The sequence below is a fragment of the Pararge aegeria genome, chromosome 17, assembly GCF_905163445.1.
Source record: "Pararge aegeria chromosome 17, ilParAegt1.1, whole genome shotgun sequence".
Lineage (NCBI taxonomy): Eukaryota > Metazoa > Arthropoda > Insecta > Lepidoptera > Nymphalidae > Pararge > Pararge aegeria.
This window is the reverse complement of record NC_053196.1, coordinates 4,055,039-4,070,589: the sequence shown is the minus strand read 5'-3', so window position 1 is coordinate 4,070,589 and position 15,551 is coordinate 4,055,039. Positions and strand designations below refer to the sequence as shown.

The window sequence follows — 15,551 nt, the reverse complement described above, 5'->3', positions numbered from 1 at the left end:
TAATTATTTACCCACTTTGTAAATTGACTGTAACATTATGATGGCTGCACTGACCTTGATGTTTGGCGCGTATAATTTGGCATCCTAGACATAGATAAATAAAAGGATACGTCGCGAAATCAAGCACTGTTAGAAGACTAGTGTTCACGCACGGAAGAATTTCGCCGCAACAAAACTGATTATTTATTTAAAAATGCTTCAATACTTCGGCGCGCTGGACCCGGATCGATTAAACAACTTAAAGGGGCACTTGTTAGTAGCATTATAACTGTCGTTTAATTTTATTATTCAGCAGCAATACAGAGTTCACGCTTGACTGTGCGTCTAAATATAAAGATGAGTGCACACAGACGGCTGACACGCGCGCGGCACACGCTCGCTATATTGAAACCCTGCGGCGAACGCAGCGGGGTTTACGCTATTATGCACCCATTGACTTTGGTCGGTGGTTGTTTAAGAAATATTGTAACATTAATGCCTATGATATTTATTGTTACAGTTGAATTGATATGGGCGTTATAATAGTACTTAGTTTAGGTTGGTTTCGTGCTTTTTTTGCTTTCGTTAGAAACTCAAGTATCTTTAGAATTATTTTAAATCCAATTTATTTGAATAAAAAACTATTACATGGTATTATACCTAATCGTAGAAAAAATAAAAGAAAAGAAGTCTATTTTTATTTATTAGGACTATTTATTTTTTATTTTTATTTATTAGGACGATTGGTGTTAAATGTACCGTAATTGGATCTTGGATTTCCTGAAGGCTGACGCTATTGTTTAGCCATTTGAAGTGTGTTAAGAGTTGTTTATTGCCACTGCAGATTTTGTGAGCTTGTTTTTGGGGGTTAATAGTGTTTAATACGTGTTATTATCAAATATTTGTGTTTACAAATTTCAAGCAAAGACGAGTGTAGATACTAATTTCAATAAAAAGTTTTTTTTTTTAGTTTTATAAAAAAGGACCACAATTTAGATTTTTTCTTTTTCTAAAGTTTTTACTTGCAATAGGCTATTTATTTTTAAATTCCAAGAGACAAAATTTTTGAATACCATATTCCAATAACTCCAATTTTTATTTTTATTTTTGGTATTCAAAAATTTTTTCTCTTGGAATTTAAAAATAAATAGCCTATTGCAAGTAAAAACTTTAGAAAAAGAAAAAATCTAAATTGTGGTCCTTTTTTATAAAACTAAAAAAAAAACTATTTATTGAAATTAGTATCTACACTCGTCTTTGCTTGAAATTTGTAAACACAAATATTTGATAATAACACGTATTAAACACTATTAACCCCCAAAAACAAGCTCACAAAATCTGCAGTGGCAATAAACAACTCTTAACACACTTCAAATGGCTAAACAATAGCGTCAGCCTTCAGGAAATCCAAGATCCAATTACGGTACATTTAACACCAATGTGCGTCGCACACTCCAGTAGTCGCGTGTCATTCGCTTTTTGTTTATCCACCAACTTGGGCTCAATTTAGCGTTAAGTGATGTTGCCTTTAGGGCGATACCCCTACGGCTTAATGACTTGATTTACCATATGGCCCGATTTGACAGGGACTTTCCTATTTCTATCCAAAATCTATGAGTTTCGATCCTCTGACCAACCTGAAATAAACCTCAAAAAAAATAATAATAACAATAATTTTGTCATATCCCTCATATCCCTCTCAACTCCATCACTCCACCGACCCCTAGGTCGTCCTCGGCCTCTACGCCCCTCCAAAGTGCCCTCCATCAACCTCTTTGGCGCTCTCGTGCCTTCCATGCGTTGCACATGCCCTGCTCATTGCATTCTTAACAGTTTGATAGTTTTGACGAACGGTTCTTAACTCAAAAGTAACAATACTTATTATTATTATCATATTTGACCTATAAAGCTTGTGGCCGACGTGATATTAAGTACTAATATCATCATCAGCATAGATAATAAATAGAGCAACACTGCGCAGGGCATGTTACTTCGCAAGGATCACATCCTGAAAAGTGCCGACTTGTGTCCATTCACCTGAAGCGTAGGTGTTAAGCCTCATGGGCATGAAATTAAACCGGAAACCACACCTCTCAGACCGGAATACAGCAATGCCGCTTGCCAGCAAAAATAAGCATAGTAGTAGTACCTACTCTCCCAGATAAGCTCTGTCACAAAAAGCTTTACTCCGACAAAATGCTGGGTGTATTGATTTTTAATGCAACATGCTGCAGATAATGTCGAGACGATACTTCATTACGTGGGTATTGAAAAAGGTTTTTCACACACACGAAAACACAGAGAATATTTAAAGAATGTTTCTATTAATATTAATTTGTAGTCTCATAAAAAAATCTATTACTGGTCAGCCTGTTAAATAGCTATTGAATAGCTTTCCGCTTTTTTGACGCGACGGGTAACTCCGATTATTTACGGCGAGTGTAGACGCAACCTATTGTCCGTTGATTGTTTATTCAAATCTGTTACGCCGATTTTGATAGAGTCGACGATTTATCGTTATTGATTATTTTGACGTGAGATTTTATGTTCTTTTTATTAGCTGTTAGTGTATTTAGAATTGTAACGCGATTGAAGATAATCGGTTTGGGTTTAATCAGTATTTTTATAAGTTAGACACTCAACGCCGGAGTTACATTCATGTATCAAATTTTTATGAAGCATATTTTAATACTTCGTGGATAATTAAATTGATGACACTCAAAACTAAAATCCAGAATTATTTTATTCACATTACAGATACCTATAATAATAATAATAAAAATAAATAAATATACAACGACAATACACACATCGCCATCTAGCCCCAAAGTAAGCGTAGCTTGTGTTATGGGTACTAAGATGACTGATGAATATTTTATGAATAACATACAAAAATACTTAGAATATACATATAAACACCCAGACACTGAAAAGCATTCATGGTCATCACACAAACATTTTCCAGTAGTGGGAATCGAACTCACTGCACTGCAAACTGCGCCAATCGGCCGTCAAACCTATGAATCGTTCATACATATTATCTTATTTTCTTTAGATATTTAGGTGATGCTGATTACTACAGCAAATTAAACAGGGTACTTTTTTTTACATTACTATAACACACGGTTTACATTTACATTTTAAGTTAATTAGATAACTATTTAGCGAAATTCATTAATACTTATAGCTATATATTTTGTACAATAAGTTGTTATAAATTTAGTTTTAAAATGTTTTTTGTATAACCTAAAAGTTTTTCTTAATTTATTCAATATTTTAAACACGATTCTTTCTATTACCTCGTAAACTATGACTAGGGTCGCATAGCCCAGTAGGTACATATGTTTCACAGTAGGTAACAATAACTACAGTTACATACATAGTTGTAGAGGATGGTAGGTAGCGTGTCGGGACGCATGATCCAATTGTCGTCCGCTAAATTGATACTCTATTTGGCTCAATTAAACATTAATTAATGCCACTAATGAACACCGAGCCGCTGTATTGTTGTGCGCACTATGACATGTCCGCTAATCGAGTTGCTTTTATGTATCTATGACATTATTTGCTAATAATATCTGGTTCCACAGTTTCACCCGCGTTCACTAAGATGAGTGTGATAGCTTTAACCGTGGCTGGGTATAACCGTACCGACCAAAACGTAATCATCATGTTAACCTATAGACGTCCACTGCAGGACATAGGTCTTTTGTCGGGCGTTCTAAAATACCACAGTCTCGTGCCTCTTGGATCTAGCGGCTGACTGTGGCTGGCTTGATGTTTCCCGTCCACCTCGTCGGGCAGTCGGCAGTCAAGAGCTAACTTGTTGTAGAATAAAGTTAAAGTATTTAAATATTTATGTGTTGTTATTATAAATATTAGTTTTTTTATATTTATTAATGACCTGACCCGCCTGACTTCGTCCGCGGATAAGTCAACTTCAAAAAGTAGTCTTATGTTGTCAAGGACTGTTTTATAGAACTTTAAGAAACAATTCCGATATACTAACTACATATTTCCGTCGTTTGGCGTAACGTTTACTCGGAACGGAATCTCATTAATGATGGTAGCCATTGGTCGTAGCGTGATGTTTTAATAATTGATACTAACCTATTACTAATAATATTCAACTCTTTATTTGAATTGGTATTACGCCAAACGACGGAAATATGTAGTAAGTATATCGGAATTGTTTCTTTAAAGTTCTATAAAACAGTCCTCGACAACATACGACTACTTTTTGAAGTTGACTCATTCGCGGATGAAGTCACGCGGGTCTGTGTAATAATAGGTTAAAAAACATGACCAGGTATTTCTAAAGTGATTATGTAAGACCTACTAGAAATAAATGAATTTCGTTTTTTTTTAACACTTTCAAATCAATTTGGAATTGACATCTTTCTTTTTTTTAAATATAAGATTCTATTCATAATTTTTTTAACGAAAGATGTGCCAGCGTGGTGGTCTACGGCCCAACATTCTGAGAAGAGCCCTCTACCTACCTTGTAGAGGCCGCTAATGAGTTGACAATGGTGATGATGCTGAACAGCTTACGAATGGTACGAATTTCATGGGTTATCTAAAAGTAATTAATAATAAATTCAAAATTAATTTAGTTCAAATAGGAACTGTTTATAAGCGCTTTTGAAACATTAAGTCAGTCTATTTTTAGTGACTCTACCACCAGCTCGGAAGGCAGGTGCCGGTGAAGAGCGAGAAGAACCGGCAAGAAACTCAGCTCGGATTGCTCTTTTTCAACATAATTTTACGGTTTACAATGTTTAGAATTTTCTCCCTTGTGAGCGGAGCGGATATGAGAGCGGAGCGGCATGCCTCCAAGCAACCTTGTCGTTAAAAAAACTCATCCATGGTAAAGTAACCACGATTTATTGAATGTGTTTTAACACAATGTTAAAACTAGTGCATTGGTAAGTCCAAAGTTACCTTGCGTAGGCCAAAATAACATTGTTATCGTTATATTTAGTGTAACACATCGTCATATTAATTTGATATAGCGAGCAAAACATCCTGTCTGCAATAGAACATAATTGCAATAGGAGCGCGCGTTGATTCCACTCTAATTGTTTGACTAGTTAAGTCAATTCACTCGTAATATGGTTAATGAAGAGTTGAACATGTTGAGACGCACTTTGTTATGCCCCTGATATGAGACACTGATAAAATGAACGTAGTGGAGATTAATAATATGAATGGTATAATACAATGAGATCATGCTTTTATGAGTAGTAGTAGAGCCGTTTGGTGACAGAGCTCGTCCGGGGAAGTACCTACTACCACGATGCTTATTTCTAATGAAAAGCAGGAGAATCTGTACGTTTACATTATAATAATTTCTTTAATCTTTATAGGCCGCACATTACATCTTCTACGCACATTTTGATGCGATGCCGGAGCATCCTCAGGAGATATTGATTTGTGAATTGTGAACTGTAAAAGTATGTTGAAATGAGCAATTTGCTGAGTTTCTTTCCGGCTCTTCTCGGCGGAATTCTGCCTTCCGAACCGGTGGTAGATTCACTGCAGGCTGACTTGACGTTTCAAAAGTGCTTATAAACTGAGCATACTTGAAATAAATGATTTTTGAATTTGGAAACTGGGAATTCTTTATGTGATGAACATGAATGTTTTTCAGAGTCTGGTGGTTTATCTGTATATGTTTATGTATATTAGTCTAAAAATATTTATCAGTGTCAGTTTTTCAGTGTCTGGGTGTTTATCTGTATATATTTATGTATATTATTCATAAAAATATTTGTCAGTCATCTTAGTACCCCTAACACAAGCTACGCTTACTTTGGGGCTAGATAGCGGGGTGTGTATTGTCAGTGGCCTGCATAGAGGGTATGCAGATGATATAAAATGAACAAAATCTCCAGTACGAGTTATAAATACTTAAGGGTAGGCTTTTAATAGCTCTTACAATGCACACTCTGTGCATTCTGTACCCTCTATGCACGCCACTGTGTTTTGTCATAGTACCTATATTTATTAATTTTATTTATTTAAGTTTACTAAAAGTCCGACTTCACATTTTTTATTCTGGCAGTACCTATTGCGCGTCAGCCACAACTGATGGACGGTTTTCGTGACTCATTTGATTAGTCAAAAAAGCGCATTATGGTCGTGAGATGTAATTAAACGAGTCAATTAAATGTTTCACTCACACAATTGTGCGTGTAACGAACCCGCGACCGTTTCGCGGCTACCCTTTCCGCTTAGGGTCACTACGTATGATTTTTAGAGGCTTGAAAGGTTAATAATTCATCATTTATTCAATATGTAAGGATGGGTCGGTTGCTCCATCAACCACTACTACATATTACCTTATGTTGAATGAAAATCCATCGTTTATAAATAAATAAATATACTACGACAATATAGTCCCAATTTAAGCGTAGCTTGTGTTATGGGTACTAAGATGACTAATGAATATTATTTATGAATATTATACCTAAATACCTAGAATGTACATATAAACACCCAGACACTGAAAAACATTCATGCTCATCACACTAACATTTTCCAGTAGTGGGAATCGAACCCACGGCCTTGGACTGAGAAAGCAGGGTCGCTGCAAACTGCGCCAATCGGCCGTCAAACAATATATAAACAGAGAAAAACTTTGCAAGGGCTGCATGGAATAAGATTTGCAAATAGTCGCCCTGTGTTTCATCATGCGCCTTTAAATACAGCGGCAACTACTTCATTCAGACTGGAGCAATGCTTCTCGGCGGCAGACATAAGCATGGCAAATAGAAGAACATGTACCATCATATCAATTTTTTTTTAAAACATCAACATTACCAGCCAACTACAGGGCACGGGTCTCCTACCACAATGAGGTGCGCTCAAGCAGTAGTCCACAAAGCTTGCCCAGTGCGGATTGGTGGACTCCACACGCCTTTGAAAACATTATCAGGAACGCAGGTTTGCAGGAATGCAGGTTTCCGCATCGTGTTTTCCTTCACCGTGACATCAGCAAGTGATATTTTAGTATAGCTTAAAAAAGTTAAAGGGTTTGGGATTCGAACTCAGCCCCCCCGAAGTCCTAACCACAAGGCTATTACCGCTTCGAGGCTTCAAGTTAACTTTTTTTTTTTAAATTAAGGCAAGATTAGATAAATTGTTGAGCCGTGCCAGTGGCGTGCACTGGGCTTCTTACAGGGTTTGCATGCAGTGGGAAGATTGCCAACAATGCCAGAAATCCTCCTACTATACGAGTTATATATCAATTTTAGGGTAGGCAGTTCTTTTGTGAATTTAAGAAGTGCACGCCACTGAGCCGTGCATAGGTGTATAATCAACGTAAAACAAATAACACTCAGACATACGCTCGCATTTATATCATTGGCATGAATGTTTTTATGTAATTTGACATGAAAAATAATAGATTAGATTTTTGTAATTTTGATATAAGTCTTAAATTTGATTCTTATTTTAATAATGTCAATTGATTCAAGATAGTATTATTACAGTAAGTAGGAATAAATGTACGAACATATATATTTATTTGCATGCCATCTAAGGCGGATTGTTTGTCCCTATGTTTCATCTACCAATAGTATAAAACCAATCTGCAAATAAACGATTTGAATTTGAATTTGTTTTCAGCGTTAGTAACCCGATCGCCTCGTGTCAACCCTACCGCCCGCATGCCGCACTAATTGCCCACATTAATATGACAAATAGATTTACATCGGCCCGTTTCACCCGCGCACCAATAAACCCGTTCGCATTTCGCGGTGTGGCTGGCGCGTTTGACCCCAAACTCTATGAACTCTTTGGCCAACTGCCTCGTTGGTGTGGTGGTAAGCATGTTGAACAGCAAATAACGAGGTTCTGGGTAATTCGCGTCGCGTTTGGGTCTCCCAAGAACACATTTTTTTTATTCCACATCAAGTTAGCTCCTGACTGCTATCTCACCAGCTGATAAGTAATGATGCAATCCAAGACGGTAACGGGTTAAAATTTTGTATTAAAACCCATAACCCAAATCGGAACGCTAAATCGCTTAGCATAACGAGTTTGTCGGCAGGGTGGTAACTAGCCAAAGCCTCCCAGGCTTTGGCTAGTTACCACCCTGCCGAAGATGGTTAAAATTACCTGATCAAACAGATTGCAAAAAGTAAACTGTACCTAAGTTCAATTATACACTGGAGTATCCAATCCGAAGTCATTGAAAGGAGTATACATTTGGGTCGATTTCGGCTCGGTAAGTTAGTTATAGCGAACGCGCTCGCTAACACCACTGTACGACTTAATTCTATATCTGCTCTAACTTCATTTGTAATTGGCGAGCTTTGGACGTAATCAGATAACTACCTTATAGATACTCGTATAAAATAACAGGTCAAAGTCGTCTGTGTCGAAAGTCAGGATGTAACTTCTCCGTTTTACTTTTGTTTTCTTTTTTTTTGCATGCATTTCCTCTATTTACACCGGCTAGATGACCACTGAAGTTTGTTACAATGCATGAAGCGTTTCACACCTACTCGTAGCTTGCCGCCCGCGAACTCTTATACCAGCCTACCCTATACGGTATGCCAATCCTAAAAATTTCTAACCAAAACCAGACCTTTTAAACGACTTCCTTCAAAAAGGAGTAAGTTATTTATTCAATTTTTTTTTTATGTATGTTCGGGTGTATTTATTTTTCGGTCGGATTTGAAAAATCTTTTCTTTTTTCAAAAAGGGTCTTCCCCTTCCGGTCCCATTTGAATTTCATATATATCTGAAGAAGTGTTCCGGAGTCTAACAACGGAACTATTCAAAAAAAAGACAGCTATCAACGGCTATCTGCGGCTATTATGAAACAATAAATATCTTAGACCAGAAGTATGCTTATGAGAATTTTACTTGATCGTCATCATCACTTCAACCGATTGAAGTCCACTGCTGGATATAGGTCATATCCAGCTTTTCTTGGTAAAATTTTATCAACTTAAATCGGTATTGTTCTGTAAGGAGTTCCAAAATCTACGGTCCCCACCTTGGAACCCCAACGTCCATCGGCTCTCTTTTTTAATCGGGTAATTTAATCAGGTAATTTTTTATTCAGATATTATTAATTTTAATACGGGGAAGTAGCAGGCAACCATGTCGGCAACGAAAGAAAAGTCATTAAATAATTCGCAATTAATTTATTCGCAATTGTTATATATAGCTCCAGTTATATATAACAATTGCGAATAATATACAAATTACAAACAATCCGCATTTCACACGATACGACGATAAGTCCGCGTCATAAGCCAGGCTCGCCTCGCATTAGCACGCTTCCGGCGGACGCGCGGCCATCTTTGTTTACCTAACTCCTAACTGGGCCCAGATTCTGTATGGTATATCTGTGACAATAATTGTCAGCCGCAATTTGTAACATCAAACTGGTCTTTTCTTGAAACAAAGGGTCTGTCTCCCTGGTGGTAAAATAATTATAATTATTTTAACAAATTACCACGTGAAATCCAAACATTAAATTAAGATGACTCTCAATAAGTTCAAAGTTTATATAAGACGTAAGCTTATAGAAAAATCTTATTATAATATTAATAAGGATTACTTGTTTGATAAAAAATCTTGGGTATGAATTGCTCTAACTTCATAGCTAAACATTAACTCGACTGTGAGATGGTGATAACAAAAAGCGAAGTTTGAAACCCTCCTAGCTATAGTTTTAACGAATGCAGTTATCACCATGACCTAACATTAGTGGTAACATGTTAAATAGATGAACGCTTAATAAGTGCCTGTGATAGACCTTATTTATTCATATTTATTTAGACCTACTACATGAATAAAACATTTTAGAATTAGAATTAGAATTTGATTTATAAGTTCAATACCCGGCATTCCAAAATTTGTAATTTCTGAATTTTCTCTGGTCTTATCTGGTGGGACGCTTCGGCCAAGACTAGTTACTACCCTACCGACATAAACATGCTGCCAATAATCTTGGACATTACTTGTTTTTTTTTTATTCCAGTACAAGTTAGATCTTGACTGCCATCTCACCTAACCTGCAGGGCTAAACCATACCGGAACAGTAAATCGCTTAGCGGCACGTCTTGTCGGTAGTGGTAGCCAAGGCCGAAGCCGCTTACCAGACCAGCCCCGAGAAAATTCAGAAATTATAAATTCGCAAATTTAAAAAAAATCCTCTGCCGGGGATCAAATCCGGGACCCCCCAGTAAAACCGCTTACCGCTTCGCTAGGGAGGTGGTCAAAACACAGGACTACCTCGATCCGTCAAATTTAATGAAGATTACCAAAGTCAAAGTCAAACATATCTTCATTCAAGTACGCCCATAGGTGGCACTTTGATGCGTACATTATATGACTATTACACGGTAGTGAGATGATGGCGATAACCATATTCGTAAACTTAAAACTAGTAAAGTATGTGGTTTCATTCAATCAAGAGGATTATAACCACTAATAAAACAGTTTTGACAATTACTCGAGCCGCTTGTTAAGAAATAATTAATTAATCAAGCATATCACAACTTGAACTCCTTAAGTTATTAAGTGGAACCAACTTAACCCTAAATTATTGGCAAGTAAGCCCTCTCGATTCGATTTAAGTGAATCTTTGGGAGTTTAACAAACTTGTACTGTCATAGCAAAGTTAAAAGTGTTTACACATAAGACGATCCGACTAGAACGATGCAAAAATATAAATTGGGAGAGTTTGTTGTAAATTTCGAGTGTTGCTTTTTGATGTAATTTGTGCCGCATGGTCTGCACGGTGGTTTTATAAATGGGATAGTCTGTTCTGATAGCCTCGGCTTCAAAACCAGCCAATCTGTATTAAACGTAGATGAGTCTAATGAAATGCGAACCTATACAAGCACTCAGGACTGTATCATGAAAACCCACAAATCAAGAAATCCTTATGTTGTCTTTGGACCAGAAGTCGATGCAAAAACTTGTAAAAGGAGGAAAGCAAAACTGATAACACCGTTTTGGGAAGGCAGGAAAAGCTCACAATACTTGAGGTATTATGAAAATAAAGCTTAAAATACAAAAATTAAAGTTCAAAATTCATTTATTTCATCTAGGTAGTCTGTGTGTAGTGACTCTACCACCGGTTCAGAAGGCAGATTCTACCGAGAAGAAGCCGACAAGAAACTCAGCAGTAGCTCTTTCCCAACATCAACAATTTACATTTTAAAATTCATTTTTCTATCTTTTAAGCCATGAAAGCGAAATTGTATAGTAACCTCGCTTTAATATATGTGTTTTAACATATTCTTTAAACTTAACTTATATATCGCATTGTTAGGTCCACAATTACCTTAGGAATCATATTATAAAAGCGTATACTCAATCCCACAAATTACTTCTGTACCTTTCGCAGACGTTATGCAGATGTTACTAATTTATGACCATTTCTTCTAAGTCGACTGTTTATATCCACTTTTTGTTTATATAGACTAATATGTTGTCTTTTAAATACTATATTGTTATAAATATATTGTGGGGCTACCGTAAGTATACCTATTTTTTTATTTTTTTCACGGAGGGATTAATTTGCTATACTCCGCGAAAAGCAGGATAATCTGTATAGTATACTTTATAATTTCTTCAATCTGAGACTCTACGCAAGTTGATAAACTACGTCGGCCTGCCATGCTTCTGGAGTTAGCATGGATAGCAGGAGTAACATTTCCAGCGGATGTGGGGTTCTATTTTAAAATACCAAGAAGCATAAGTGTTGAGATATAGACCCAGTAAGAGGAAGATGATGGATGGAGCGTCCGATATCGAATCGGATATAGTGAAAGATCTTAAACAGTTTCTATTTAATTTGTACCAACACTGACTGATGCCAAATTAACTTATAACTTGATCAAATTCAAAAGTTTTGTACATAATTAATTAGACAGATGCCTGGGACTCTAAAATGACCTCTGGAACAGAGAAATAAATATTTATAGTTATCCAAATATACCAGATTCCGTTCAGGTAAGGCGCGTAAGAAGCAGACTGTTCTTTGAAAAGATTAACTTTCTAGATTTCCATTCCAAATTTTAATTTTGGTCTATCGGACTTAGACGATGAAAGTCCTTGACGCATCGCTGTCATTATTATTGTATATATTATATATGCAATATACTTTAAAACCCGATTGTGGATGCTATAAATAAAAAATTGTGATCCCATTACGCATTTCTGCGACAAAATTATCTTTGAAGTTCGTAGTACCCATGAACAGAATAAATGAAAAAGTTGGTACATTTTCAAATCGTGTTATTGTGAAGTCAGTTAAGAGTATTAAAAACATATTCATCTGGAGGCATTTTGTCAGCAAACAAAATATTGCCGTTTATTGTATCCAAACAAATTGATAGACAGTGATTGAAAGCTCCTATTAATTACAAATTTGGGTCACTCATCGTCGGGGCCATGAGGATTCCATCGAGTTGAGGTGTCAGCGGGCACGCCGGAGGTCGGACCAATTTATTTTATGATCACCAATACTTAGTTCCTCCTATTTTTAATAGAGATGTAGTTGTCTGTGATTATAAGATGAGTTTAATGCCGCAATTTGACTTTTATGATGTGTGGCGTCATTGTTTATTTCTTAAACCCACGACACTCAAATAAATTAATCTTATAACTTATTAAGTTTGACCGCTTTTTCTATAGACTGTATCTATGTTTATTTCTGTATTTACTTTTGTCAGTGCGTGTCGCTTTGGTGATTTCTAAAGTGTAACTTTTTTATTAGTTTCTTTTTAGATTCTCCCTTGACGAGTGTTAATAGTGATTCAAGTTTAAACACATTTTGTTACATGCAAGAGATGAAATATGTAACATACAGAGGAAAAAAGACAGCTACTTTTATTTTTTATTTTCTATATTAAATATTAATATTTTCTACTTCTATATTGTATCCAAATCAATATTTTAGTTGATGCTTCTCATACTAGTTGGTACTTTTATATTAATTTACATTAATCTCATTGCTTTCGCTTTGAGTCAGACACGTTTCAAAATCAATTTTATGTATGTGGCCATAAAATAACCACAGATAAAAACCTATCAACACAAACTAGTCCATAAATTAAAAGCGAAAAATTCCTCCATCGCTGCCATTACTCCAACCCGCTCATTTACGAGCATCAGCGCAACATAATTACTGTTCATTAGACTAACGCTCGCAGTAGCCTTAATGAAGTAATTGCTGTACCATCTATCTATGCTCAAACTCTCCAAGCAACATTATCCCCTATCATCCTAAAACTAAGTCATGAATTCCCCTACATCTCCCAAGTATAAACACTAGCCTCTAATATCCAATTAGTTCACGCTATTTCATCCCTTGTGCTTTTACACATAAGTGCTAGGTTTGTGTTTGGCTTTGAATTTATTGGGTGAACTGTACAGCCGTCGTCATAACTCGACCACCAGCTATGACGACACACACTACAGAATTGAGTATGATTCATTTTGGTCCAGTAATTGAATTGGTAATTGTATCCCGCTTTTGAGTTAGTAAGACATTCGAGGAATGAGCCCAATGGCTAACTCGACTCTACATTCGATTTAAAGAGAAAAATCATTATCATTATCAGAACAAGTAAAGTTTAGGTTTAGCTGGCTAAGTGCGGATTGGTAAACTTCGCACGCCTTTGAAGTAGCCATAGGTGGCACTTTCGATGCGTAAATTACATGAGAAGTACAAGGTAGTAAAATGATGGCGATTACCATATTCGTAAACTTAAAACTAAAGCTACGGGGTTCCAAACGCGTCCTGTTCTAAGAGAAGCCCACAACAAACTTAGCCTTGTGATTTTGCACCATCTCACATTGTCATTTAAAATTATTAGAACAAACATTACGGAAAATTCTCTAGCATGCAGGTTTCCTAACGCTGGTTCCTTTCATTTTCACGGATATTGAATTGTTTAAAACGATCATAACTCCAAAAAATTTGAGGTGCGTGCCTGAGATCGAATGTGAACCCGTAAGAGAGACTGAAATCTTACCCGCTTTTTGTAATTCACACAGAACTAAAATCAGTTTGTTTACGCTAGAGTGTCTGTTTGAACGACACCTTAAGTTACTGTTGCTGTTTCTACATACGTTAGAAGCGGTGTTCCGTGACGGAGTGATCCGGCGGGGAGCCATATCAGCGGCCACACGTACAACGAAAGAGTCAGGCCAACCAAGTACGGAGACAAATCCAGAAGTAGAAGAAGAAGACGATGACCGTGTAGCTAGACTTTTTATTGTGCAGAAACTCCATTTGTATCTGCTATGGTTCTTTATGTAAGTTATACAAATCACAATGTTAATTATTTAGGACGAATAATCCAAATCCGGTGCAAATGGCGAAAATTTAAGCTTAATAAGCTTACTAAATTTGACTTTGACTTTGTCTTTGACTTTAGCATTAAGTGTGTGTATAGGTGAAGGACCTTAATTAGAGTACTTACTGGTCAAAGGGTGAGAAGAGATGGTGAGGCGGCCGAGGTTCTGGTGGGGCATCCCTCGAGCCCGTGCTGCCAACGGATGGTGCCGGCGAAACACAGTTGGTGTCCGACCTGCTGAAACAATGCGGTAACGTGACAATCATCTAGGTTACGATGCCATTAGCAGTGCGTATTTTGAGATTCAGCGCAAGATTAATGGACAAAAACTACAAATTAATTGTATATATGATGGTGAAAAAGAGCAATCTGCTGAGTTTTTTGCCAGCTCTTTTCGGTAGAATCTGCCTTCAGAGCCGATGGTAGAGTCAATACAAACAAACTGACTCGTCGTTTTTAAATTACTTATAAACTAGGCCTACTTGAAATAAATGGATTCTGAATATGAATATGTAAAATAATAACCACCAGATAGTTGATTTAAAAAATTAGATAATGACTGAAGAAAGTAAAAAAAAGCATGTTATAACTGAACAGTGACAGTGAAGTTATTCTGTACTAGAGGTATAGGCGGCTTCGTCAGCTGTATAGACTGTTCATATAAATTTAATGTAACTAATAATGTTATAAATGCAAAAGTGTCTATGCGTGGAGAGGTTATAACAGAATCTTGCTTTAGATCTTTCCCATAGGGATTATGTATTTTTCCAAGATAAGAAATAAATGCACTTTAACTTTTTTAGTAGCAGTAGAGCTTTTTGTGACATAGCTCGTCCGGTGCTATAGCCATGCTTATTTCTGCCGGTATTGGCCTGAAGGGCGTGGTTGTCGGTGTAATAACAGGCACGTGAGGCTACACACTTTATTTATTTTACAGGACTTTTATACAACATACTTTATTTTATAAAATCCTATCTAACCTTATTCATTTAACACTACTCTTTAATAAATCTAGCGTACCCAGCCCGCTTCGCGGGGCTAGATTTTGCTTTATTTTATTTAAACAATAATCTTACATCATTAAATTTTTAATTTAAGTCTCATAATATATTAAAACATTTATTTCTCTCCGTATTCATTCTCTTCTATTCTCTTCTCGGGCGGGTGAAGATCATTATCTACGCCCATGTACACCCAACAATTGAATATCATCATAGCAAATAAAAGATGTATTTG

General features: G+C 36.4%; 1 protein-coding gene across 1 annotated transcript in view; it reads right to left on the bottom strand.

The window, feature by feature from the left end:
- LOC120631232 (dorsal root ganglia homeobox protein-like) overlaps window positions 1-15,551 on the bottom strand; it is an 81,794-nt gene that overhangs the window by 33,125 nt on the left and 33,118 nt on the right. The window contains exon 7 of the mRNA XM_039900714.1: window positions 14,442-14,549. Within this exon, the coding sequence (XP_039756648.1) occupies window positions 14,442-14,549 (108 nt within the window). The remainder of the gene's footprint in view (window positions 1-14,441; window positions 14,550-15,551) is intronic.